The sequence below is a fragment of the Chlorocebus sabaeus genome, chromosome 25, assembly GCF_047675955.1.
Source record: "Chlorocebus sabaeus isolate Y175 chromosome 25, mChlSab1.0.hap1, whole genome shotgun sequence".
NCBI lineage: Eukaryota > Metazoa > Chordata > Mammalia > Primates > Cercopithecidae > Chlorocebus > Chlorocebus sabaeus.
The window spans coordinates 3,190,375-3,213,979 of record NC_132928.1 but is presented as its reverse complement, the minus strand read 5'-3'; the positions used below and the strand labels follow the sequence as shown (position 1 = coordinate 3,213,979).

Genomic DNA, 23,605 nt, shown 5'->3' with positions numbered 1-23,605 from the left:
ACCCAAGCCTTCGTTCCTAAAGGGTCTGAATTTTCCACAGTGCTGTCATTTTTTGGAGTTGCAGTGTTTTTAGTTGCTGTACTTCCCCTTGCCTTTACCAATGGACATGGTGGCACTAAAGACCTCCTGAGAATCTACTGGACTCTAGACATAGTCCTGCTTGTCTCCCTGTGTAGCATCCCACTTTCCCCTTGGTAATGAGGATCAGTCACTCCTGCCAGTAAGGTCACCCCCCTCCTCCGCACATTGCTTCAGTGGTACGAGGAGCCCCAAACAGCCAAGTGGTAGCCTCATCTTCTAAGTCAATGAAACCATAATTGTGTCCCCTAGAAGCATCTCTCCCTTATGGACTAAGACCTCCAAACACAAGCCCTGTGAGTGGGGTATCAGATGTGGTAACAGCAAGAGGAACTACTTCCACTTCACCGACTGGTTCCCAGACCCATGTGCTTTGGCTAGGGGGAGACACCAGGTTGGTCTCTGATTTCAACACTCTACTGCATCCGTAAGATCAAACCCTATCCTTTCAGGATGTTGTCTCACAACTGGCACCATCACAAGCCATTCTACTCTTCATTTAGGCCATTTCTGGGTGACGGGGCATGTGGCAAAACCAGTTAATTCCTAAGTACAAGCCTGACGCTGAACTCTGCTGCAGAATGAGGTCGCTGATCAGAAGCAAAGCTACACAGAATGCCACAGTGGTGGGTGGCATTGAGTGCTGTGAGTCCACATGACCCACAGGACACACACCAGCTGTCTCTATCACCAGCACTGTTCCCTAGTCCAGCGGGCAACGTTTTTCACATACGGGTTCATTTCGCTGAGGAGGAAGATGTTTACAGGCCACATTTTCTTTACTTTTGAAGTCTCTAAAATATATCTTCTTATAACCTAGATGACCTACTCTAGGGAAAAGTAAAGAGAAATCAGAAAACCAACACTGACCTCTTAAACCACACAAATGGGCATATTTGGCACATGCCAAAGGGAAGCTTCCGTCTAACCTTCCACGCCGAGGCTGAATGGCAGAAGTGAGGGGCAGCGGGATGCTGCTAAGCACTGTACCAGACCTCCCTAAACCCCCATGGCCCCAAATTAGACTCAGTTTGGAAGGCCCTGCCTTATGAAATGGTGGAAACACTATGCCTCAAAAAAAAGCAACCACCAATCTCTGAGGAGTCAAAACAGAATTTAAGGGAAAGGCAATGACACCATTGAGAAATGTGAACTCCTAAGGCACCTGGGTGTACTTTATAGAGTGGAATAAAACCAGCCCAACAGGTCAGAGGTGAATGATTCCCAATGTGCAGATCTTAACAGTTAAGATACAAGGTTTCTGAAGGCCAAAGGACAAAGGGCAACTTCCAGGCTTTTGGTGTAAACAGTTAAGCTGAGTACATACTATGCACGCACCAGGGGCAAGGCTACCAATTAGATTTCATTCCTAAAAGCAGTACTTGAGGTTTGCCCTAAGGCAAAGTGCCAGGCAAATCATTCTACAGCAGCTTTGCCTTAGTGCTCTGGGATGCTGAAGGAATGGTTCTCTATCTCTTGTGTAGCAAGAGATAACCACCGATGCAGAATTCATTGGCTAGCACATTGGCTAAAACACTACTGTGTACGTAGTGCATCTTTTATAGATGTATGCATGCACCGCCGTGGAACAGTGTGCTCTGAAATGTCAGCCCAGTAATGCCTTGGGCAACTACTGCTGGCCAAGGGCACTTCCAGGCACAAAGGCAGGTGGAGGGCAGCTCATCAGGAGGGGCAGAGGGCAGTTCCTCTCGCTTCTCTCATGGAGCACCCTGAGTTTCTATGCAAGGTTGGCTTTAATTTTTAAATTAAATTCTCACATTTTAGCTGCTACCCTGAGATAGGACTTGAATTTTTTCTTTTTTTTTTTTGAGTCGGAGTCTTGCTGTCACCACACGTGATCTCAGCTCATTGCAACCTCTGACTCCTGGGTTCAAACGATTCTCCTGTCTCAGCCTCCTGTGTAGCTGGGATTACAGGTGGACACCATGTCCAGCTAATTTTTGTATTTTTAGTGGAGATGGAATTTCATCATGTTGGCCAAGACGGTCTCCATCTCCTGACCTCGTGATCGGCCCACCTTGGCCTCCCAAAGTGTTGGGATTACAGGCATGAGCCACTGCACCTGGCCAGGACTTGAATTTTTTAAAAGCGAACAGAGAAAAGCAGAATGTGTAAACTAAAACATAAAATGCTAATTTCTCTCTTTTGAAAGGAAAATAGATTGAGAAATGTGAAATCTTCCTTAAAAAAAGAAACCAGTTTTGATTACAGGGAACCCATTAAGTAATCACTCCAACCTAAAAATACTTTGTTTAATCAGGTACTGTGAGGGTAATTGCCTTTCTCTGTGCTGATACAAAAAAAAAAAAAAAAAAGGTAGAGTGCAGAATACTCAGAAGCCCAGGAGCCCAAGAGCCTGGATTGCTGGATAATCAGGAGAGAGGGTCTCCAGGTCAAAGGTGCTGGTCTTGAACTCCTGGCCTCAAATGATCCTCCCACCTCAGCCTCCCAAAGCACTGGGATTACAGGTGTGAGCTACTACCTCACTTGTCCCCTTCTGTAAAAGGTCAGAAGTGACATAAGACACTGGCCCTGGCTTTCAGGCAATTGAAATGTAAACCTTTAAGTATGATTCTCAAATGTAGAGTAGTTGTATGAGGCAATGTGGTGTATGAAAGGCAGTCCTCCGGAGAGCAGGATGAGTTGATCACCACAATGCAGCTGATAAGTTGGAAAAAAAAAAAAAAAAAAAGTGTCTTCCTATGCCTGGTGCTTGTTTTTCTGCCCCTTAGGTGGGGCATTCCCATTGAGTAATGCTGTTTGTTGCCTGGCATGTTCTGGGGTTTCACAGATATGGGTAGAAACAATCCCCTCAAAGTCTCTTGGGACCTTGCACTGTGAAGATTAACCATATCTGTAGTCAGAATGAGAGCAGACACGCAATACACAAATAGAGAAGGCATCTGCATTTTTAATCGAGTATTACTATTAGCCCTTGGATAAGTATATTGGCAGTAGAGTTTTAATTTGGAAGACAAAAGTGCCCATAAGAAAGTCAAGAATTTCAAATGCAACTTTTAATACTACATATTTCAAGAGCTCCCATGTTCAAGTATTCCTAGAGAAGGAAAGCTCTTTTTGTTTCTAAGTATGAGCAATTGTTAGCGTTCCTTCCTTTGGTCTTCCCACACCCCTCACAAAGAGGCAAACAACATAAAAAGCGGACAATAAGTGCAAGATAAAAAAGAAAATCTAAATAGTATGAAATTAGTTTTTATTTTTAACTAAAAATAAAATGCTTAACATCTTTCCAAAATCGAAACTAAAGACGAACACTTAGAAAAAAGGGTGGAAACGTATTTTTCCTTCCCTGGGGAAACCAGTAAGGCAGACGTTCTAACGAAGCTTGGTTTTTTCCACAGGACTAGTCTATGCAAACAGAATCTCTCTCCAGCCTTTTCTCTATGTCAGTTTTATCTACCTGGCAAGAAAAAACAAAAACAACCCCCAAACAACCCCTCCCCACAAACACAACACAAAACAAGGGACTTGAAAAGTTGGAGAAAACCTTTAACGCGTTTCTGTAAAATCCTTTCTGAGGTGGTTTAGTACAGGCACTATCCACGCGCAACTTAGTTGGCCAGGTGAGTTGGTGCAGAAGCGCTTCAGGTGAATTCATACCAGAGCCACCGGGTGTGAGTCGGCCACCTCTCCCAATTACCACAGGGAGGTCTTAAAATTGAATTTCAGTTTCAGCAGATACTTCAGATTTACCTGAGCAATATCGTAGACAATGTACCTGAGGGGAAGCTTGTTAAGGAGCCAACGGCCATACAACAGAGGGTACATGTGCCTCATCTCCCCCAGGCTGGCAGGACGCTCAGTGCCAGCCTGAAAGTCACTCTAAGTCTTCTTCAGGCAGACTGAGGAGAGGAGATCATCCTCTGGAAACTGGGGGAAGGCTCATACCTTGTTAGCCAGGCTATGCACAGGGAGGGACCACGGAAGGGAAACAGTCACCATGGGACAGACTACAGGACAGCCTCTAATCCTTGTCTGCCCTGGGTAATCTGACAGCATGTAAGTGACTCTGTAGCTCGAGAACATCCCTTTGTGCTCACACAGCATACTCAAGAAAGGATACTCGTTATATAGTAGACAGGTGTCATTCACACCAGATGAAATCCCGGTCCCAAGAGGAACCTCTACACCATCCAGACTAATACTGGCTGAAGGGTCAGGGGTAGTTTTGCCCAAACCTGAAAAACAGAAGTCACAAGTGACATGAACTGTGAGAGCAGATGTGGCAAAGGTTCCAGGGAGATGAGCTCTATTTGATGTTGAGTCCATGTGGCCTTTTTTTTCCCCTTTTTGAGAGGGAGTCTCACTCTGTCGCCCAGGCTGGAATGCAACAGCATGATCTCAGCTCACTGCAACCTCCGCCTCCCGGATTCAAGCAATTCTCGTGCCTCAGCCTCCTGAGTAGCTGGGATTACAGGCACCTGCCACCATACCCAGCTAATTTTTTTGTATTTTAGTAGAGACAGGGTTTCACTACGTTGGCCAGGATGGTTTCGAACTCCTGACCTCAGGTGATCCACCGCACCCAGTCTCATGTGCTCATTTTAAAGACATGCTCTGCTCTATCTTTCTTCAGATATAAAACTAAGGCAATAAATCAAGGTTTCCAGGGCATCAACCTTCACTGAGTTTCATGAGAACAGTGGCAGTACCCTCCATACAGGGTCACATTTTGGCTTAACAGAATTCCAAAGCAGCCACTTCAACCAGGCAGTGGGAAGTTCTAAATCATACGCTGCAAATTCTAGCAATGCAAGATGCTCCAGGCTACAAGATGCTGTAGCTACAAGTTAGGTTAAAGCCCAAACCCATGCACCTGGTTACTGGTGCCTGCACCAAGATTCTCCTGGGGCATCTGTGATACCAGCTGCAGCCACAGAGAGAGAACTGTTTTTAAAAATGAACCTCCTGCTATAGAGCTTGCCTTTTTTTTTTTTTTTTTTTACAAAAATAAATAAAACGAACCTCCAATCATGGTCAGCTGCAGCATATTAACCACCACTACCACCCCCAAAAAACAACAACCACACACACACCCCAAAAGGATAAAATGAATCTCCAGCTGTTTGACAGCCAGCCACAAGGCAGCCTTCTCAGGACAGCAAGCCCCCCGTTCTGTGCTGTCCAGGGTGCCTTGGGCTGTAGCAGCAGCTTTGGAAACACTTTACCTTTGACACTGTGCTTGCCCTTGGGTAACTTGCTGATATGTGAAGCGTGCTTCAGTTCATACCTATTCAAAAGAGGATGGGCTCAGAAGAGGCTTTCACACTGTGCTCTCAAAACCAACAGTTTGATTAGGAGAATAAGATCAGATATAGAGATGAGATAAAAGCCCACAAAATCCAGACCATCTTAACTGCTCAGGCTTCCTCCCGAGTTTCTGGAACTGCTCCAGAACCTGAAGCTGCGGTTGCGGCTGAACATAGTCTGTGCCCAGCGATCACTGCTATGGGGCCATTTTCAAGGAAAGGCCCTATATGGAGTGGTGAATGGCAGCTCTGGGTTTCCGTCCACATTCCACAGTCCCCAGACCCCTGGCCGTTTACATGACCCTGTGCTTTTGGTTACAGGTCACAGGACTAGGGTGGATGTCCAAATCAAGCTGGACTAATCACATCTTTCTCTGTGGAGAATCTGGAAGTGGGATTAAGATTCCAGTTCTATTTGGGTTGGTCTAAGAGAACTGAAACACTGCTGAGTGGAGGAGGAGGCCATGGGGGATCATCCTTTGTGCAACTCAATCTCTCTGCTTCCCAGTCCGTGGAGAGAAGACACCGCCAGCTCTGGAGGCCTGGCTGCGTTCCTGCCCTTGCATTTCCTGAAGTATCCTTGTATCTCCCTTGTTCCGTTAACTTGAATTGGATTCTGTTATTTACAAGAAAAGAATCCTAATTGGCAGGTCCAGTAACTGTAGTGGGGAATTTCCACTCTCCCAGCCAAAGGGAGTTCTGCCTATAGCCCATTCCATCTGTCCCCATGAAATGCCATCGGTCCCAGAGCCAGGTTTACTCACATGTTTCCAAGGGCAACTTCTCCCAACACGATTAAGCCTATTGGGTCTCCCTGAGACGTATGGCAGTAGTTGGCACTCTTGGAGACCATGTCAGCGAAATAGATCCCTTTACCAAACATGTAGCCTGTCTGGAAGGTTGGAGAAGGGACAGCTGAGAATCTTTTGATGGGAAATTAGGAGCAGCTGTACACTGAGTGCCACCATGAGCAAGCTACCCAGCTAAGTGCTGCAATCCATCACTTCTAATTCTCACAATGCCCATGCTGAGGAAACACCAAAGTTTTAGCTCACAAGCCAGGCTGCTCAGATCCTAGCTCTGCCAGGTGCCAAGGAGCTGCAAGAAGCTACGTAACCTTTCTGGACTCTACTTGCCTCTTTTAAGTGGGGAACATAATCTCATCGAGCTACTGTGAGGATGGAATGAGCTCATCAATGTTACTTAAACTAGTGCCTGTCAACACCCAAGGAACGCAGGCTGGTATTTTTATTCCCTTTTGTAAGTGAAACACAAGGTTCACAAAGGGTAGGCCATTTGCCCGTTATACACTACTGCACAGCACCAGAGAGAATCATTTAAACCACTCTCCTCCTCGTTCTACAACTGTGAAACTAGAGGCTTGGAAGGCCCTGTCCAGCTGGACCCATCTAGAATCCAGAGGTGGCATCACCACCCCTCGTGTCTGGGTAAAGCCTTACTTATTTATCACTACGTTTTCCTGCTGAAGACACTGACACTCAAGAGGTGGCCCGGCTGGGAAGTGGTAGAGGTAGACCTGGACTCAGCTTGGCCTGTAGCCACGTGTCTGTTCTTTGCTCGTCAACACACCCGATTAGCATTTGCAGCAGGCCCTGGCCTGGATGCTCTATCTCCTTTGTTCCAGAAACTGTGTTTGAAACTCCTGACAGGATCAGGGTCAGGAGGATAAAAGGGTGAAGGCCTAAAGAAAGGATGTCTGGCAGAATCCCCCTAAGCCAACTAGGCCTCTTACTCAAAGTTCTTTATGGAGACACCTGCAGAGACAGGTATTGCCCACCCCTCACTAGGCCAGGCACATACCACAGGTGCTTCAGGCGGGGCTATCCGAAGACCCTGGGACAGGATCCCGGCAAAGTTGGTGGTCCTGGACCCGTGCCACAGCAATCTTCGGTTATGAAGCTGCTTAAAGGGCTTGTAGCGCTGGCATTCGCCTTCACGTTCTATCTTAAAGATCTGGTTGTAGTAGTAAACAAAGGGAGGGACAAAAGAAGCCATTTGTTACTCTGGTTGACTGAAAGACAGGACTGGATACAGGAGAAATGACTGGCTGTCCCTAAGGCTAGAAGACTTAAGGTCTGCTGCAATGCAGAAAATGTTTTCCACAAGGCTGGGATGGAAGGTCAAGGTCCGGCCCAGCAGAGCCCAGCCACTGCTAGTTAGTATTACTGTGCAGCAGATGTGCACTTGAGGCACTTTATCTTAGACCTCTGATAATTGTACGTTCTGAGACCAGGTTTGGGGATGGGAAATGTCCTTTAAAACATAATAAAAAGCCATCCCCAAACTACTGTATAAGATGCTAATTTTATAATCTCAGCACTTTGGGAGGCCAAGGCAGGCAGATCACCTGAGGTCAGGAGTTCAAGACCAGCCTGGCCAACATGGTGAATCCCTGCCTCTACTAAAAATACAAAAATTAGCCGGGTGTGGTGGCGCATGCCTGTAATCCCAGCTACTCTGGAGGCTGAGACAGGAGAATCACTTGAACCCGGGAGGCAAAGGCTGCAGTGGGCTGGGATTGCACCACTGCACTCCAGCCTGGGTGACAGAGTGAGACTTCCATGCCAAAAAAAAAAAAAAAGACTACTAATTTTTCTGCTGAACAAATGAGTCACTTCTTTGGATTATTTAAAGTAAGTAAACTGCTCTTTTCTACCCAGGCCCAGGTTGGAGGAGTGGGCAGGGAAAAGCTGGCAGGACACAGAAGAAAGTGGGGGAAGAAGGGATTCTTACATCGATGACTTCCAAGTCATACGCATTGTGTGTGGTTGCATGAGTGTTCTTAACATACTTCCTGATGATCTCGGCTTCTTCAGAATCTCTGCCAACCACCTGGGTAAACAGAATCTTGGGATTAGCACAAAGGAGACCCCAGGAGAGCTACAGAGGAGGGATGCTCAGGCTCAGTCGATGCACAGCTCAACACCACACTCCTCAAAGGAAGCCAGGCATGACCGAGAGCCTGTGTCCCAGGCCCGTGGGCTGGGCAGATCCTGGGCCAGTGGCTCCACTTTCCTGAACCTCCACTTCTTCATCTACTTGGGCTCAGGGTTCCTTTTTGTCTTAAAATTCTATGTTTTGGGATATCAGGGAAGCTAGAATATGGGGCTCACTGTCAGTGAGCAGGGCATTTCCAGAACAAGCAACTGGTTCCTGGAAGAGTCCAGCTCAGCATGAGTTAAAACACAATGGGCCAGAGGAAGTCACAGCTATGATGTGCAATTAAAATTATCCCTGGCTCAGTGCACAAGCCTAACAAGCAGCTGTCACATAGCTGACGTAATCTATGCTAAGTAAACCTGAGTATTATAGATGAGACTAGTTATGTTTTATTTTCATATTTATATTCAAAGTTCAGAAAACCTAGGAATGCTGGTCTACCTCACTGTCTTTTAATTAAAAGTCTTCAGAATTGTAAACAGAGAATAAGAATCCCTTCACAAAGAACCACTCCCACAGTTTTCCCATCAGGAAGGTGCTCCAGGGGCAAAACAAGTGACATGTGGCGTCTTACCTGCTTGGACTCACAGATCTACACTTTGTCCTAGGAAAGGAGCAAAGGCTCTTTCTTTAGTGATGTAAACACCTGGTACCAGACTCAACACACTCTAGCCCACCTGAACCCCTGCAACACTGCAGGGAATGGGCTGAGGACAATGGGGCACACGAGCGTGGAGATAGGCTCAAGGACAGGGCCATCTAGAAGCTGAGGCAAAAATCCCTCCTCTGTTGGTCTAAGAGGGTGTTCAGAGACTGTGTGTGCCAACACAGGCCACTTTAGCTCCAGAGAAAAATGAACCCAAGCACTGTGTTTTTATTAGAGCTGCCATCAAGCATTTCCACTTCTGAAATGGACATCGGTAATAAGCCTTCTAAAAGTTCGCACCACAAGGGTTTAGAAAAACAGAGCTCCTCTCTAGATTAAGGAGGGGGGAAAAAAAAGAACTTTTGGTAAGACCCTCAAAAATCAATTTGTATGCCAAGCTGAGGTGCTGGCTTGGAAGGCTGCCTTGCAAGCAAGGTGCATTATCTACATGTGAAATGCCCAGAGGTTCTCAAAGGACCACCAGCAGCAATGTCCGGGAACTTGTCAGAAAAGTAAATTACTGGGCACCAGCCATCTGTGTTTTAACAAGCTTTCCAGGAGATCCTAACACACATGCAAGTATGGGACCGCTGCTCTCAGGATGAGGTTAAATGTTTGAGGAAGGCCTGACCCTGTTACCTTAATGTCAGTTTTGAGCTTCTCATAGTTGACATCGATGGGGTCCTTGCTGCTATCATCAGACCCTCCCCTGAGCAGACTGTAGGCCACCTCGATGTCCAGCAGGTTGTCAAGCATTTCCACCTTGGCCTGGAGGAGCAAAAGAAAGCCTCTGACTTAGGTATCATGGTGAGTGAGACAGACTCACCCAGGTGGCAGAGAAAACCTACATAAAGAGAACGTTCAACACAGTGAAGGGCAAACCTTCCTGCTGGTCAGGGCCAGCCTGTTACCTGCTGCACAGAGTGAGCTCTCCTAAGGACTTCCTGGAATGCTAACAAGGCCTTGTGGCCTGGGGGAGTTGAGAGGTGGAAGAACTGTCTTTCCTCTCATACAAGCTGACATTTGGGACCTATAATGAAGGTACTTCAGACAAATGTTTCCTGAGCCAGGAGCTCTCTTAAAAGGCAGAGAGGGAAAATGGGGAGGAAGACGCTGTTATGAGGGAGAGGCTCTCCCTCTCCAACAGCTCTTTCCCCAATGGATTTGGTGGTACAGAGGCAGGAAAAATGGCTCTGCCTCCATCAGTGTGGGTAGAAACCCAACTTCAAAACAAGGGCAAGGAGGTGGCCCTCCCAGCATCGGTGCTGCCCTCAGGGATCATGACAGGGAGGGACGGTTGCAAGGGAGTCACACCCTCGCCCAGCAGACCTGTAGTCCCTTCTGAACCCTTGCGTACCTGCACACTGTCTGCACTGTTCAGGAGCGGAGGCTTCTTCATCCCAAAGTCGTGGGGGATCAGGGTGTAAAAGCGATTTGAGAGATCCAGGATCTGAGAGTCGCTGCTGCCCTGAGACACTGCCTGGAGACAAGGGGACAGAAGGAACACAAGACTGACGAAGCAGCTCCGAGCCTCCGGCCAGGCTTTCTATTCTAGCAGGTGGGTGCTGCAGCAGGTCCAGAAGTAGCGTGGTATGTGCACATGCCAGGATGCATGGGAAATGACCAGAAGACCACCTTCCTGTTAAAGCTATGCCACTGAGCAGCACAGGACCCCCATCCTCTAAAAGCACTGCTCAACACGATGGGCTTCTCCCATGAACTTTCATTTGTACAAAGAACTGTGCAGTTACAGACATCTGAAACCCCGCCACAACTATGCAAAATGTTAACTGTAAAATCTAGGTGGTGGGCTCATGACTACTGCTGTAAAACTTCTTCAACTTTTTGTATGTTTGAAACATTTTCATAATAAAATGTTGGGAGGAAGTTGCCCATTGCTATAAAATTCAGTCAGGCTCCTTGTCTCCACTGACCTTCATTGGAATTAGTTTTTACTGTACCTGGAGGTTGAAGTGGCCAGGTACAGAAAGGCTAAGCAACCCTTACACTTACTGCCAGTGTCACTTGGTGCTCTATATGTAAAGGGTGTGCAAAAAATGCACAGAGATGAAGAGTGGGGCCACTGGGATTCCAGGAATTTGGCAGACAGCCTAGGTGACCACAAGAAGGTCAAGGGGCTATCAAGTGGCACCCAGCAGGTCTGAAGCCCCACGCCTGCTTCTTGCTGTAACATGGACTTCACCAAGTCGTACAACTTCCATCTGTGCTGCCCAGGTGGCTCTGAAAATGGGCAAGGATGCTATTCCAGCTCTTCTACCTGAAGACTATGGCATGGGAAGAAGCAGGGGCTGAGGAAAGCCTTGCAAGTTCTCAGTGAGGAATAAGGAGAGACGTTCACTGCTCAGAGCCAGCTGTAACTGGAGTTGACAGATCCGGTTCAGGGCCTTTTCTCCAGCACCAGCCAGAAAGCCCGCTGCCTAGGCCCACTTCTGTTTCCCGTGTGCTTTCCTTCTTTCTATAGGCCAAGACTGTATCCACCCACAAACATAAGCGGAACCCTCCAGCTTCTCCGGGGTGTAGCTGGAAGTTTCCAGGACTGGGAGACCTTGAAAGATGCTCGAAGAATGTTGAAATAACATGAATGAAAGAGGTTTCCATCTGATGACTTCCTAGTAACTACAAAATAAACTCTGCCTAACTCTTAAGGACACATAAAATAAAAACCACAACGCAGGTGACCCTTGAACAATCGATTTGAGGTGTGCAGGTCCACTTATACACAGATGTTTTCAATAAATACAGTTAGCTCTCTACACCTGTGGGCTCTGCAGTTGAGAATTCAACCAAACTCAGATCAAAAATATATTATTCTCAGGCCAGGTGCGGTGGCTCATGCCTGTAATCCCAGCACTTTGGGAGGCTGAGGTGGGCGGATCACTTGAACCCAGGAGTTCGAGACCAGTCTGGCCAACATAGTGAAACCTCACCTCTACTAAAAACACAAAAAATTAGCTGGGCGTGGTGGTGCACGCTTGTAACCTCAGCTACTCGGCATGAGAATCGCTTGAACCTGGGGGCGGAGGTTGCAGTGAGCTGAGATTGTGCCACTGCACTCCAGCCTGGGGGACACAGCGAGACTCTGTCTCAAAAAAGAAAAAGAAAAAGAAAAGAAAAATCCCCCCTCCCACAAAAAAATCTCAAGATGTGCAGGGCCAACTTTCTCCTCCATGGGTTCTGCAGGGTGGACTGTAGGACTTGAGCATGAGTGAATTTTAGTGACCACAAGGGAGTCCTGGAACCAATCCTCGAGGATACAGAGGGATGCCTTTACTTTTAAGAGAGAGGGTAACCAACGTCTTCAAGTTTATAGGCAGTTTACTATGTATCTGACAACTGAAAATGTTGCCATTCATTAGTTTTACGATAAACTTTTGTAAGTGGCAGGCACTTGCCATTTATTGAACTAAAAAAAATCTAAACCCTCGTGATATGCAGTTCAGTACTTCCAGTTTCTTAACCTTGAATAAATGTTACCCCTGGCCACCCCCAGGTCTCGGCCCCTAAGTCAGCCAGGGGAGGTTCCAGGAGGCCCCTGGTGGCCCCGTGCTTACCTGCTGTACCTCACTGAGGATGGAGTACGCGGCCTGGATCTGCCTTTTGCTCAGCTTCCCCAAGGGCATCTTCTGAAGGTCGATCTGAGGAGACAGGGGATTTCGCTCTGAAAGCTGGGGACTGTGCAGTGTGATAGCAGGAGAGCTGGACCGAGCAGCCCACCCTCAGGCCCCCAACAGAAGCAGTCAGGAGCCTGCTGGGATTTCCTGAGGACACCAGTGACCCAAATCCAGAGTTTGTAGCCCCACTCCCCCAATGAGAGATGGTGGTGTGTCTGAAGATTCTTGCTCACTTCCTTGACGGCTGGGCTTAGCCAAGCCATAAGTCATGCTGACCCCCCCCGCCCAGTGGCCTTCCCTGGGGTCCCAGAGCCAAGGCGGTTAAGTGCACCCCTCCCTGGGTTCCCAGCTGGAAAAGAACCAAGAGTTTTCAAGTGTTGAACACTATTTTTAAAAAGGACACACTCCTGAACTTATGGACTTACATTCAAATCAATGCTGTCCCTTTCAGATCAGTCACCTCCAACAAATATTGCTACTGCTCATATCTTGGGAACTGCCTGACATCAAGAGAAGCTGCAGCGGAAGAAGCATGAGATCTGCAGCCTTCGTTTTCCATTTGTGAAGTGGGGCCATTTCCTTAAAAGGCACTCACTCCCTTTTGCGAGCAGCCCTGCCTATTTGGCTCAGCCCCTGCGTGGAGACACCTGTGTACCAATGGGCCCCACACTGTATCCTGAGACATCGTCTCTGGGGCTTTGCCAATAGACCCTTCTGAGATCCCCGGGGGCTGCGACTGCGCCTTTCCATTTCTGCACGTCCAGCACTTCCTGCAGTGCTTGGAACAAAGAACTGAACAAGAATCTTAGAAATGGAACTGCTATGGTGATAAAATTAAATAAAAGGATGTGAAAAGTACTCACAGCTCATCAGGCACTGACCAAAAGCCAGCAGCAACAGCTTCTAATAAAATCCACAAGCCCTGACATGGGCTTCCCTGTACACTCAATACTTCAGACTCCATCCTAAGGGAAGATCTGATTACTGGCAAGAATTAAGTAGCCACAGCCACATCTGGGGAAGAAGGTGGATAATCTATTTCAAGCCAAGAACAAGGTATAATAAAAGAACAGAGTGACTTTGGTATGGACTCTCAATCAGCTCTGAAAGCAATTCTCAAGAAGGATTCCCAAAAGAAGTTCTGATGGCACAGCATGGCCACAGTGAGGGCAGAACTTTGAAGGGCACATTTTCCAAGCTGTATAATTCTGGTGTTTATGTAAAAAAAAGAAAATACCTAGTTTCCCTAATTGTATGCCCCTCAAAACATACGCACAGACTAAAAATAAGAGGTGGGCTCCATCCACACAGGCTGCCCTCGCTACTGGAAAAGAAACTCAGGCACAGCGCTGGATGGTGGGCTGGGAGCAGTGGCTCCACAGCTGCCCAGTTTAGAGAGAAAGAGAAAAGTGGGAGAAATACCTTGGCACTGGGGACCCAGGAGCCCCAGCTGCAGCCAGAAGGGGACTCCTAGGGCTGCAGCCTGGAACCCTGCCCTCTGCTATGTGTCCTGACTACCTGGAGCCCATTCCCTTCTGGACTCAGGATGTGCCCTCCTCACAGGGAGAGTCAGGTTCCCCTGGTGCTAAGGATGAAGCCCTGAGGGCCACTGTGTCTCCTTCTCTACATGGTTACTCCAATTCCACGTGGACCCCGCTGAGGTCAGGAGCGGGCATCCTGCTTTCCACACACTTCCAGCTAGCTGCCTTCTAGCTTGTTTCAGCAAGCAGCGCCCATGTCCCTTTTCTTCCTGGTAAACTAGTTACCTGTCCAGTGAAAAACATTAAAATGTCATTTCAGGCTGTGTGCCATGGCTCATGCCTATAATCCCAGCACTTTGGGAGGCTGAGGCAGGTGGATCACCTGAGATCAGGAGTTCAAGACCAACCTGGCCAAAATGGTGAAACCCCATCTCTACTAAAAATAAAAAAAAATTAGCCAGGCATAGTGGTGCATGCCTGTAGTCCCAGCTACTCGAGAGGCTGAGGCTGGAGAATTGCTTGAACCCAGGAGGTGGAGGTTACAGTGAGCTGAGATCGTGCCATTGCACTCCAGCCTGGGCAAAAAGAGTGAAACTCCATCTCAAACCAAACAAAACACAAAACAACAACAAAAACAACATTTCACAGGAAAGGACTTGGGTTTGAAAATAGCTGAGAACTTCTAAGAATCACATACAGACCAAGGTGTGGGAGACTGGAAATGATGCGCAGGACTTCAAAACGTGAATGAAACGAGCCCCTCTTCTCCCTTACCGTGGCACCTCTCAACCTTTCCCTCCCCCTGTCCCTCATTCTCAGTGAGCCCACCCATAAGCTGTTCACACTAGTAGACCTCATAAACAAGTCAGATGACACAGCGATTTGAACAAGCACAGCGAACAAGCCCTGGCCATTTTTTAAACCCGTTAGAGGATGTAACTCAACACTCCACTCTACAACAGCACAGGCGTGAGCATTCCTGCCAGGCTGAGCTCTTGGCTGGGAGATACTGGGTTGGCCCTGATGTCCATGGGGCTTATACTGCCCAGTTTTGACCCCCTGTCCTCCCAGCTCTAAGGCAGGCCAGGAGGCTCTAGGAGGAAGGACTTGGGAAGACAGCAGAACGTGAGCGTGAAGGGAGCAACCCCATGGAGAAGGGTGGAATGCTTTAAGGCTGATCTGAGACTCTCAACCTCCACTAGTTCCTAGGAGCCCAGGACAAAGGGAATAACCACATGCATCGCAGCTGCTTGTTTTTCAGAGCAGCCTGAAGCTTCTGGGTTCATTGGCTAGGGAAGAGGAGAGGGTGTTTGCTGGCCAGGTGGGACCATCTCTGCTCTGAAGGCCCCCAGGGTCAGTACTTAAGACCTCTGATGCTAGGAGCAGCAAGAACAAGGGGTCGGCCCTTTTGCACTCATCTCCCAGAGGGAGAGCAGAGATGAGAAGGAGAACAGACAGGAAACACAGAGCCTCTGGCTGCAGTTTCTGCCATTCTGCCCTGGACAGAAGCATGACTAATCCAACAACCATCACCCCCACCCCACTGCCAACCTTTTAGAAACTGGTATGAATTTTATCTTATGAATAAGTGTCACAGCAATTTTCTTTTACTCTAAGTGGGCTGTCTTGCACTTCCCATGGTAACTCCAGTTGGTTGGTTTGGTTGGGCCACAAAAGAAGCAAGACTAATACACCCTGCCGCAGCATGAAGAAGGGGAAAAATACAAAGGGTGGGCTGGTCACAGTGGCTCACACTGTATTCCTAGCATTTAGGGAGACCGAGGTGGGTGGATCACTTGAGCTCAGCAGTTGGAGACCAGCTGCTTGGGCAACAACATGGTGAGACTCCATCTCAAAAATAAAAAAAAAAAGTACAAAGGGGACTAGGGACCAGGGAACAGCTCTCTCCAACACATCACATGCTTCACTGCAAATCAAACAACCCTCTGCAAAAGTGCAACCACTCCAGGCCCCAGCACTCACACAATTTAAGATTGAAGGACAGGTACGAGAAGCTGACAGCCAATGTATTCTGTTTTTGAAACAGAAACAAGAACAGGCAGAGCTCTTCACTAGCTCAGCAAATCATCATCCACAGCAAATGCTCACAGATAAAAATGATAAAGCGCAATAACCTCATATTCCACCATGGCTTTCTTCATACTTTCCACATCAAAGATCAGCTTGATGAGGTCCTGAACTGGCTTGGGGAGCTTGGACTTGGTGCCAGGATTTACTGTCAGCTTCTTCACTGCCTCTTCATCCTTCAGGAAAAAAGCACGTTACCAAGAGACCCAAATCAACAACTCAACCAAGGTATCTGTGTCTGTGGGGCCGGGCTGCAGACAAAGGACACAGGCTACAGTGCCACCAGCAAAAAAAGCTGAGTATTAATCAAAAAGGTGTGGAAACAGCAGCCAGGATGAAGGTGCCTGATGCTGTACACGGGTCAGACTCTTCCTGTGCCCGCCCCTGAAGTTTTCTTGGCGGATTCTTATTCTTGTTGCCACTGCAGCATCTGCATGGGCTGACCCACCCTGGGGTTGCTGGTCCCTGCCTGGGAACCTGCCTAGTGCCCACTCATGCCCAACCTGGAAGTGCTGGGCAACTGTAGAGGCAAACCTTGGGGCAATAGGACATGAAACTGAAGGACAAATTATTTCTCTTTTTTTCTTACACTTCCTCACACAAGGGCCAGTTGCAAGACTAAGTTTATATAGCCTTCTCTAAATTCCCAAAGGACCAAGCAACCAGTCCCATGCGCTGCCAGCCAGCCTGACAGTGTTAAAGCACATCGTAGCATTAACTGTCCGTCCTCCTCCTACATTGCCTAATAAACTATTGAGGCTCCACCCCCACTGTCTGAAGAACCCAGGTTATGTCAAGATCACACTGTACTGAAACTGCTTTAACTCTTTAGACTTGAACTGTATGAGGGCATAGACTGTGCTCTGTCCAGCACAGTGTCCCTAGCAACTAAAACGGAGTTTGGTATTTGGAGTGAAAGGAACTGACATTGGGCTCTGAACCTGGAATCAGACTGGCTTACCCAAGCAGCAGAGAGCTAACTTGTGTTGTTAGTGTTCATGGCTACTGCTCTCACCTTCATAGTAGACCTACTCTCAGTGTTGAAACACCATCTTAAACGTACTCTGTTATCTTCTGGGTATAACTTCATTGGAGGGCAAAGTATCTATGTGTGCAAAACCCTTATTTAAGTGCATATACCTTATGACCCAGTAACTACTTGTAATGACAACAATCACAGAGGCACACAAATATTTATATGTATATCAGCATCATTACAGCAAACGCCCAGAATCAATCTAAATGACTAACAGGAGGCAGGAAGTTATTCTGATTAATGATGAATTCTTGCCACACACAGGATGGGATTCAATGCAGTCTTAAATAATGCTCTGGATTGGTGCAGCCAGTGGCCACTATAGTAGCCACTGGCCAAACTGAGGTGTGCTGTAGGCACAAAATACACACCAGATTTCAAACACTTAGTAGAGAAAAAGCCAAAAGGGAAATTTTCTCATTAATAATTGTTGGTGCTGATCAGGTGTTAAAATTAGAATATTTTGGATATATGGGGTTAAATAATACCAAGATTAATTTCATTGGCTTCTTGCGTTTTAAAATGTGGCTACAAAAAATTTTTAATGTATTGAAATGGCTTGAATTATAATTCTATTGGACAGCACTGCTCTAGAAGACATAAGGAAATGTTCCTGGTACATTAGGGCAAAAAGCAGATGGTTGCAACACGGTACATATGGTGGTGGAAAAGGTACATATGCAGTGAAAGCTGACTGAAAGAGATATCTACCATTATTTTAACTGTGGTTAATTCCAGGCAATCTTAATTTTTTGTGCCTTAGTAAATTCTCAAAACATTTTAAAACAAATATTTAACTCAGTAAGGGGCGCTACCGAGTCAGGCCAAATCTGTCCTGAAAGTCTGCTGTCTGAGCCTCATCATTGTATAAGCAAGATGTAAATCCTATTTTTAATATAGCGAGTTCATGAGGCCCTCTGTAAACTAAAAAATTCCCCCTTTCAGACATACTAGGCCTCAAAGATTTGGAATTAAAATCTCTACCCACCTACAGGTCTCTCTTTTTGTAAATAAATGTGTTTTCTTTTCCCTGATTAAAAAAGTGATAAATTCCCATTTTCATAAAGGCAAGCATTTTGCAAAGAAAAAAGACAAAACAGAAAAGTTAAAAATGTCAACCAACAGACAAATGAATGCTGTGTGCTAACAGATATAAGGAGACGCCCAAAACTACAGATAGAGACAGCACTAGGAAATAATTTGGGACTAATAAAGTGTGACCTAGCAGAGCAGGTCAAGTTACTATAATCCTGTTGAGAGACCAGGTCACATGATGGAGGGTCACCATGGGTTCAGATGAAAAGCCTTATCTGGAATCTGTGAATTATGCCCTATTGTTTCAGGAGTAACTGAAAAGACTGTTCCTCCTTGATATCTCAAAGATGCTACCACAGTTCTCATGTAAGCTCTATCTCATACTTAAAGGTGTTGACTGTGTAGAATGGTTTTTCTGCTGTCTACTGAGATGATCATGTGGTTTTTGTCCTTCACTCTATTCATAAATTACATCGATTTTTAAATGTTGAATCAACCTTACATTCCTGGGATAAATCCCACTTGGGAGTGGTGTATAGATCCTCCTATGCTGCTGGATTCGGTTTGTGAGGATTTTGTATCTCTATTCATAGGGTTTCTGCATGTCTATTCACAGGAAATTGCTCTGTAGTTCTCCTGTGCTGCTTTGGCTCTGGTATCAGGGTGGTACTGGCCTTCATGCAGTGAGTCGGGAGGTATTTTCTTCTATTTTTGGGGGAGAATTTGTGAAGGACTAGTATTCTCCTTTCAACATTTGGTAGTATGTTTACTATGATGCCATCTGATCCACAATGTGGATTTTCTAGAATAAGGTGTCCCTTCCTACTCCTAGAAACAGACAGTGTAAGGGCATTACATGGTTACCTGGCCGTAGTCAATTTCCAGGGGGTAGAACTTTTTGGGATACTTTGTGAAATTTTTGGAGTGCCAAGCGTTCCCGGTTTTTTCTTCATATAATTTCATGAAGTGCTCAATGGCATCCTCCTTGGACGGCATCTGTTCCAGTTTGTTGCTACCGATCACCGTCCCCACACGGCCCCAGGACCTGAATATCCAATACCTGTGGTGGGAAGGAGGGTGTCAGACGCACAAGTGTGGGTCAGCTGTCCCATTTCAGGAGAAGTTCCCCTTTCTTGCCATTACATTCAGGTGTGGAAGAATTTTACACACCCCAAAAGGATAGTGATTAACACAGAACAAAAGGAACTGCTATAACAATAAAGGGTCTTTATCTTACCTCTCATTAAACTTTCAAATCATATTGACTATAAAAAAAATGCCACATAATAGTTTAAACTTGGTTCTGGCAGCCAAGCCTGAGGAGTGAATCCTGGAGTCTGTAGACCTTTGCATAAAAACGATTCTACTCCTCTCCCCAAAGAAATACAAAGTACTATCTGGAAGTCACGTGTTCAAGGAGACAACCCTTAAAGCTGTACCCTAAAAATAATTAACTTTCAACTCAGATCCGAGGCTAAGATACGATGAAATGAGGGGCGCAGTGGCAATGGCTCCTCAGGTCCAGTGACCTAGAGATGCAGGCTGTCATGTTCAAATTCCATCTCAATTGAGGGTGCACATCACACATATCCAGCTGCTGTGCTGCTTAGCTTTGGATGAGCTAATTTTTCATTAACTCAAAGCAGAGTTAATTTTTTAAATTAACTTTAAATTAAATTAACGATGTCCACCAGGCCGAGGGTGGCATTGAAGACCTTCCAACTCTGCTTAATTTAAAAGTTTTAAACTCAAAACTTAATTTTCATAAGAAATACAGATGTATCATAAACCCACATACAAGATTTGTGTACATTTTAAAGACAGAACTATAGACTTCAAAGAAAATTTGGGACTCCCTGGCCATTCTCTGGGCTACTGCACAGGGGTATAACAATTCATTCTCTGCTTGGTTTTTCCTGTGAAAATTTTTGGGAAGCACTACTTTGATCTATGTTGAAAATTTTTTCTGACCCTAACAGCCCACACCACCCTTTCACTTAACACCAGCAAATCTAAGCCACCAGAAAAATGTACACATCCAAAATCAACGTTAGAATTTAATAAGAGTTCCTTCCATACGCCTTTCCACTGACACATAAATCCTGTTTTGTGTTGGCTGTACCACAGGGCAATGAACTCACTAGCTAAGGACCACTCTGCCTAGATACATAAGGACAAAAGCCAGCCCACCCTCTCATCACCTCCCAGCTGCTGTACCCCACAATCCAGAATACACCCTTGCCTGTCTCATCATGTTAATTTAAAAAAAGGCAAATCCAAACCTCTTTAGTTACTAGTGAGTTTGAACATTAAAAAGTAAGTTCAATGCTTGCCAACCTTTATTTGCTTCAAAGTTTTAAAACATATGTAAAATTAGAAAATCTTGATTCAAGCAGCTGAAAGAAAAGCCAGCTGGGGCTGGGTGCAGTGGCTCATGCCTGTAATCCCAGCAGTTTGGGAGGCTGAGGCGGGAGGATCACTTGAGTCCAGGAGTTTGAGACCAGCCTGGGCAACACAGTGAGGCCCCTGTCTCCATAAAAAATAAGGCATGGTGGTGTGCACCTATGGTCCCAGTTACTTGGGAGGCTGAGGTGAGAGGATTGCTTGAGCCTGGGAGGTCCAGGCTCCACTGAGCTGTGATTACACCACTGCACTCCAGCCTGGGTAACAGAGTGAGACTGTTTCAAAAAACACAACAAATAGTTGGAAAAACAAACAAACAAAAAAACCCCCACCAAACAAAAAGAAAAGCCAGTGGGAGAATACGTGAAACCATACCTTAGGACAACTGTACAAGGACAGCAATGCTACTGGTTAGTAAGTGGCTTCTTTCTCCCCTTTAAACAAAGGCCTCATGGTTCGTTTTTGATCTCTGTGATTAGATTTCATTCCCTAGGCACTGGGCCTAACGGGTTTCACAAGGCTGATGGCAGAGCATTGACTGATGCAGGACGGGCCCATGTCTCTGCACAACCAGGCTACATCTGCAAACTCACCTGCTTTCCTTGTCGTCCTCCAGAAGCTGCAGCTTGTAATAGGAGTTGGTTCCTTTAACAATGTCCACCAGGCCGAGGGTGGCACTGAAGACCTTCCCACCTTTCTCCAGGACATGCGCAGAGTGTTCCAGTCCTGTCCCAGAGGCAAAGCACCTACAGTTTTCTCTCCCCTTGAGGGGCTAGCGCTCTCAGGGAGAAGGGGTTTGCAGGCCTAAGGTTCATGCCTTTTGGATAGACTAACACCACCTTCAGGAGGTTCCCCTGAAATGTGTGTTCTCAGGACTGGGGGAGCTGGTGAAAGAGGCCTGAGGGGAAAGCCACGACCACACTGCCCCAGGTGTGCTGCGGGCATTCGGATGTGTGCTCCTAGTCAGCTGGTGGGGGGTGGGGCACGTGGCCCACTCAGCTGGCAGTCCTGTTTGCTTACCAGAATCAGGATCCACAGCTGCTCCTCCTTTAAGAGTTAATTTCATTCTCTTTTCAGATTTGTTGATACCTTGGAAGGGAACAGAAAAATGTCAACATGAAGTTAAACGTAACTAAAAAGTAAGGGGAAGGTAGAAGGCAAATGAGTCGTTCTCATTCACATGATCTGTCAACTCGGCATCTATATACACACTCCTCCCACCACCCCAAAGCGCCTTCCATTCTGTTTCCTGCTCTGCAGCACTCAACAGGCCATGTCTGGGACACAAAGGGACAGGTTCTGTGCAGGCCAACCTGGCCACCAATGTCCCCCGGCTTTTGGCCCTGGAGGGAGCAGCTTGGGGCCCTCACCTTCCTCCTTGACCTGGCCCTTGCTTTTTTTGGAGAGTGCAGCCCCTGACTTCCCTTTTGGGGCCACAACTTCGACAGGCTCTGCCTTCACCTCTGCCCCCCAAGGGGACAAGATGTGTGCTAAGAACAACTCCTGAAGGCTCTTGGTGGAGGCGGAGATGTCCTGGAGGAAGTCCTCAGACACAACTCGGATGTTGGCTTCCTTTACTTCCTCCATCTTCTTATTCATCTTTTCCACCTCCTCTGTTCAAATTGAAAGGGAAAAAAAATGAAATATAAGTTTAAAACAAAACTGAAACCTCAAATTACTATAGTTACATTTACTGTGTAATTCCAAACCCTCAACATCCACAGCTCTCCTTTGCTTCCAAGTCTAATACTCCCAAGAGCGTTTTTCATTCAAATGATCATCTTGATCAGCAATATTCCCCCTTTTCTAAGGTATGATGAGCCAGGGCAGCCTTCTCCAAGCCATTCTACAGCATGATGTTAACAGACACTCCAAGGAAAAAACACCCTGATGTCAAATATGTATGGGAAATCCTGTGTTGTATTTCTCTGGTTCCTGAAGACCTACAGTGGTAGTCGGCATAATAAACCCACACAGAAACCTGTTTACCTTTTGTTTCACCCTACCTTTTCCAAACATACTTGAACCACGAACTTCTGTTTTGGCAGAGATCTACGCACATCTTACAGAGCAGTGCGAAGTGATGAGAATACAGGTTGAGCAGTTTCCCTTATCCAAGATGCTTCAGACCAGAAACTTTTCAGACCTTAAAATACTTGCTTCATATTTACTGACTGAGCATCCCTAATCCAAAACTCTGAAATCTGAAATGCTCCAATGAGCATTTCCTTTGAGCATTATGTTACCACTCAAAAAGTGTTGACTTTTGAGGCAATTTGTTTGGATTTCGGGACTAGGGAGACCCAACCTGTAGTAGCTTACCGTCTTTAGTTGGGAACATGCAACACATGTGAATCTATAGTACAAAGCAGCGACATTGAGGGCAAATACTCGTTTCCCTTCATAAAGAACCAGAGCGATGATGATGTTAAGATCCAGTTTTTGAGTGCTGTGATCGACTCTTCCTCACTGACTCGTCATCACAATCATAAGATACAGAAGCATTACCCCTGTTGCACAAATTCAGATTCAACTCACTTTTGGTGCTGATGCACAGGGAAGCCTTATTGGCTGTCCCTGTCAACTTCCCCCCGAGTTTCTCAATCATAGCCTTCACTTCATCCTTGTTCCGGGAGAGCTTCCCAAGAGTCAGGATCTTCATGTTGGATAATGGCTTATCTGGGATGAAAGGAGAGAATCATTCAGCAAGGCCAACTCTGGTGCTGCTCCCCAGTAAGGGGAGGTAGAGGAGCAGGCGAGCCAAGCAGGGAGCTCCTGGGGAAAAGCCTATGAAAATACACTTGCGAGAAAACAGGACGGGACAGCAAGCTGCCACCTGAGCACCTACAGATGTTCCTTAACACAGAAAGGACTGGGCAGGGAGCAAGCCACAAAATGCCACTCCATGGCCAGGCCAGCCTTGCTGGTGTGAGCCGGGCAGTTGGGGGTTACCC

General features: G+C 46.6%; 1 protein-coding gene across 1 annotated transcript in view; it reads right to left on the bottom strand.

The window, feature by feature from the left end:
• Positions 1-3,296: 3,296 nt before the first annotated feature.
• The window catches only part of PARP1 (poly(ADP-ribose) polymerase 1), a 47,321-nt gene continuing 27,012 nt past the window's right edge, over positions 3,297-23,605 (bottom strand). Inside the window, exons 9-23 of the mRNA XM_007988265.3 lie at positions 23,190-23,330; positions 22,022-22,264; positions 21,672-21,740; positions 21,245-21,377; positions 19,113-19,308; positions 16,225-16,353; positions 12,549-12,632; positions 10,334-10,456; positions 9,616-9,744; positions 8,124-8,222; positions 7,191-7,343; positions 6,134-6,261; positions 5,289-5,350; positions 4,184-4,298; positions 3,297-3,838 (exon numbers count right to left, since the gene is read on the bottom strand). Of these exons, the coding sequence (XP_007986456.2) occupies positions 3,757-3,838; positions 4,184-4,298; positions 5,289-5,350; positions 6,134-6,261; positions 7,191-7,343; positions 8,124-8,222; positions 9,616-9,744; positions 10,334-10,456; positions 12,549-12,632; positions 16,225-16,353; positions 19,113-19,308; positions 21,245-21,377; positions 21,672-21,740; positions 22,022-22,264; positions 23,190-23,330 (1,886 nt within the window). The 3' untranslated portion in view covers positions 3,297-3,756. The remainder of the gene's footprint in view (positions 3,839-4,183; positions 4,299-5,288; positions 5,351-6,133; positions 6,262-7,190; positions 7,344-8,123; positions 8,223-9,615; positions 9,745-10,333; positions 10,457-12,548; positions 12,633-16,224; positions 16,354-19,112; positions 19,309-21,244; positions 21,378-21,671; positions 21,741-22,021; positions 22,265-23,189; positions 23,331-23,605) is intronic.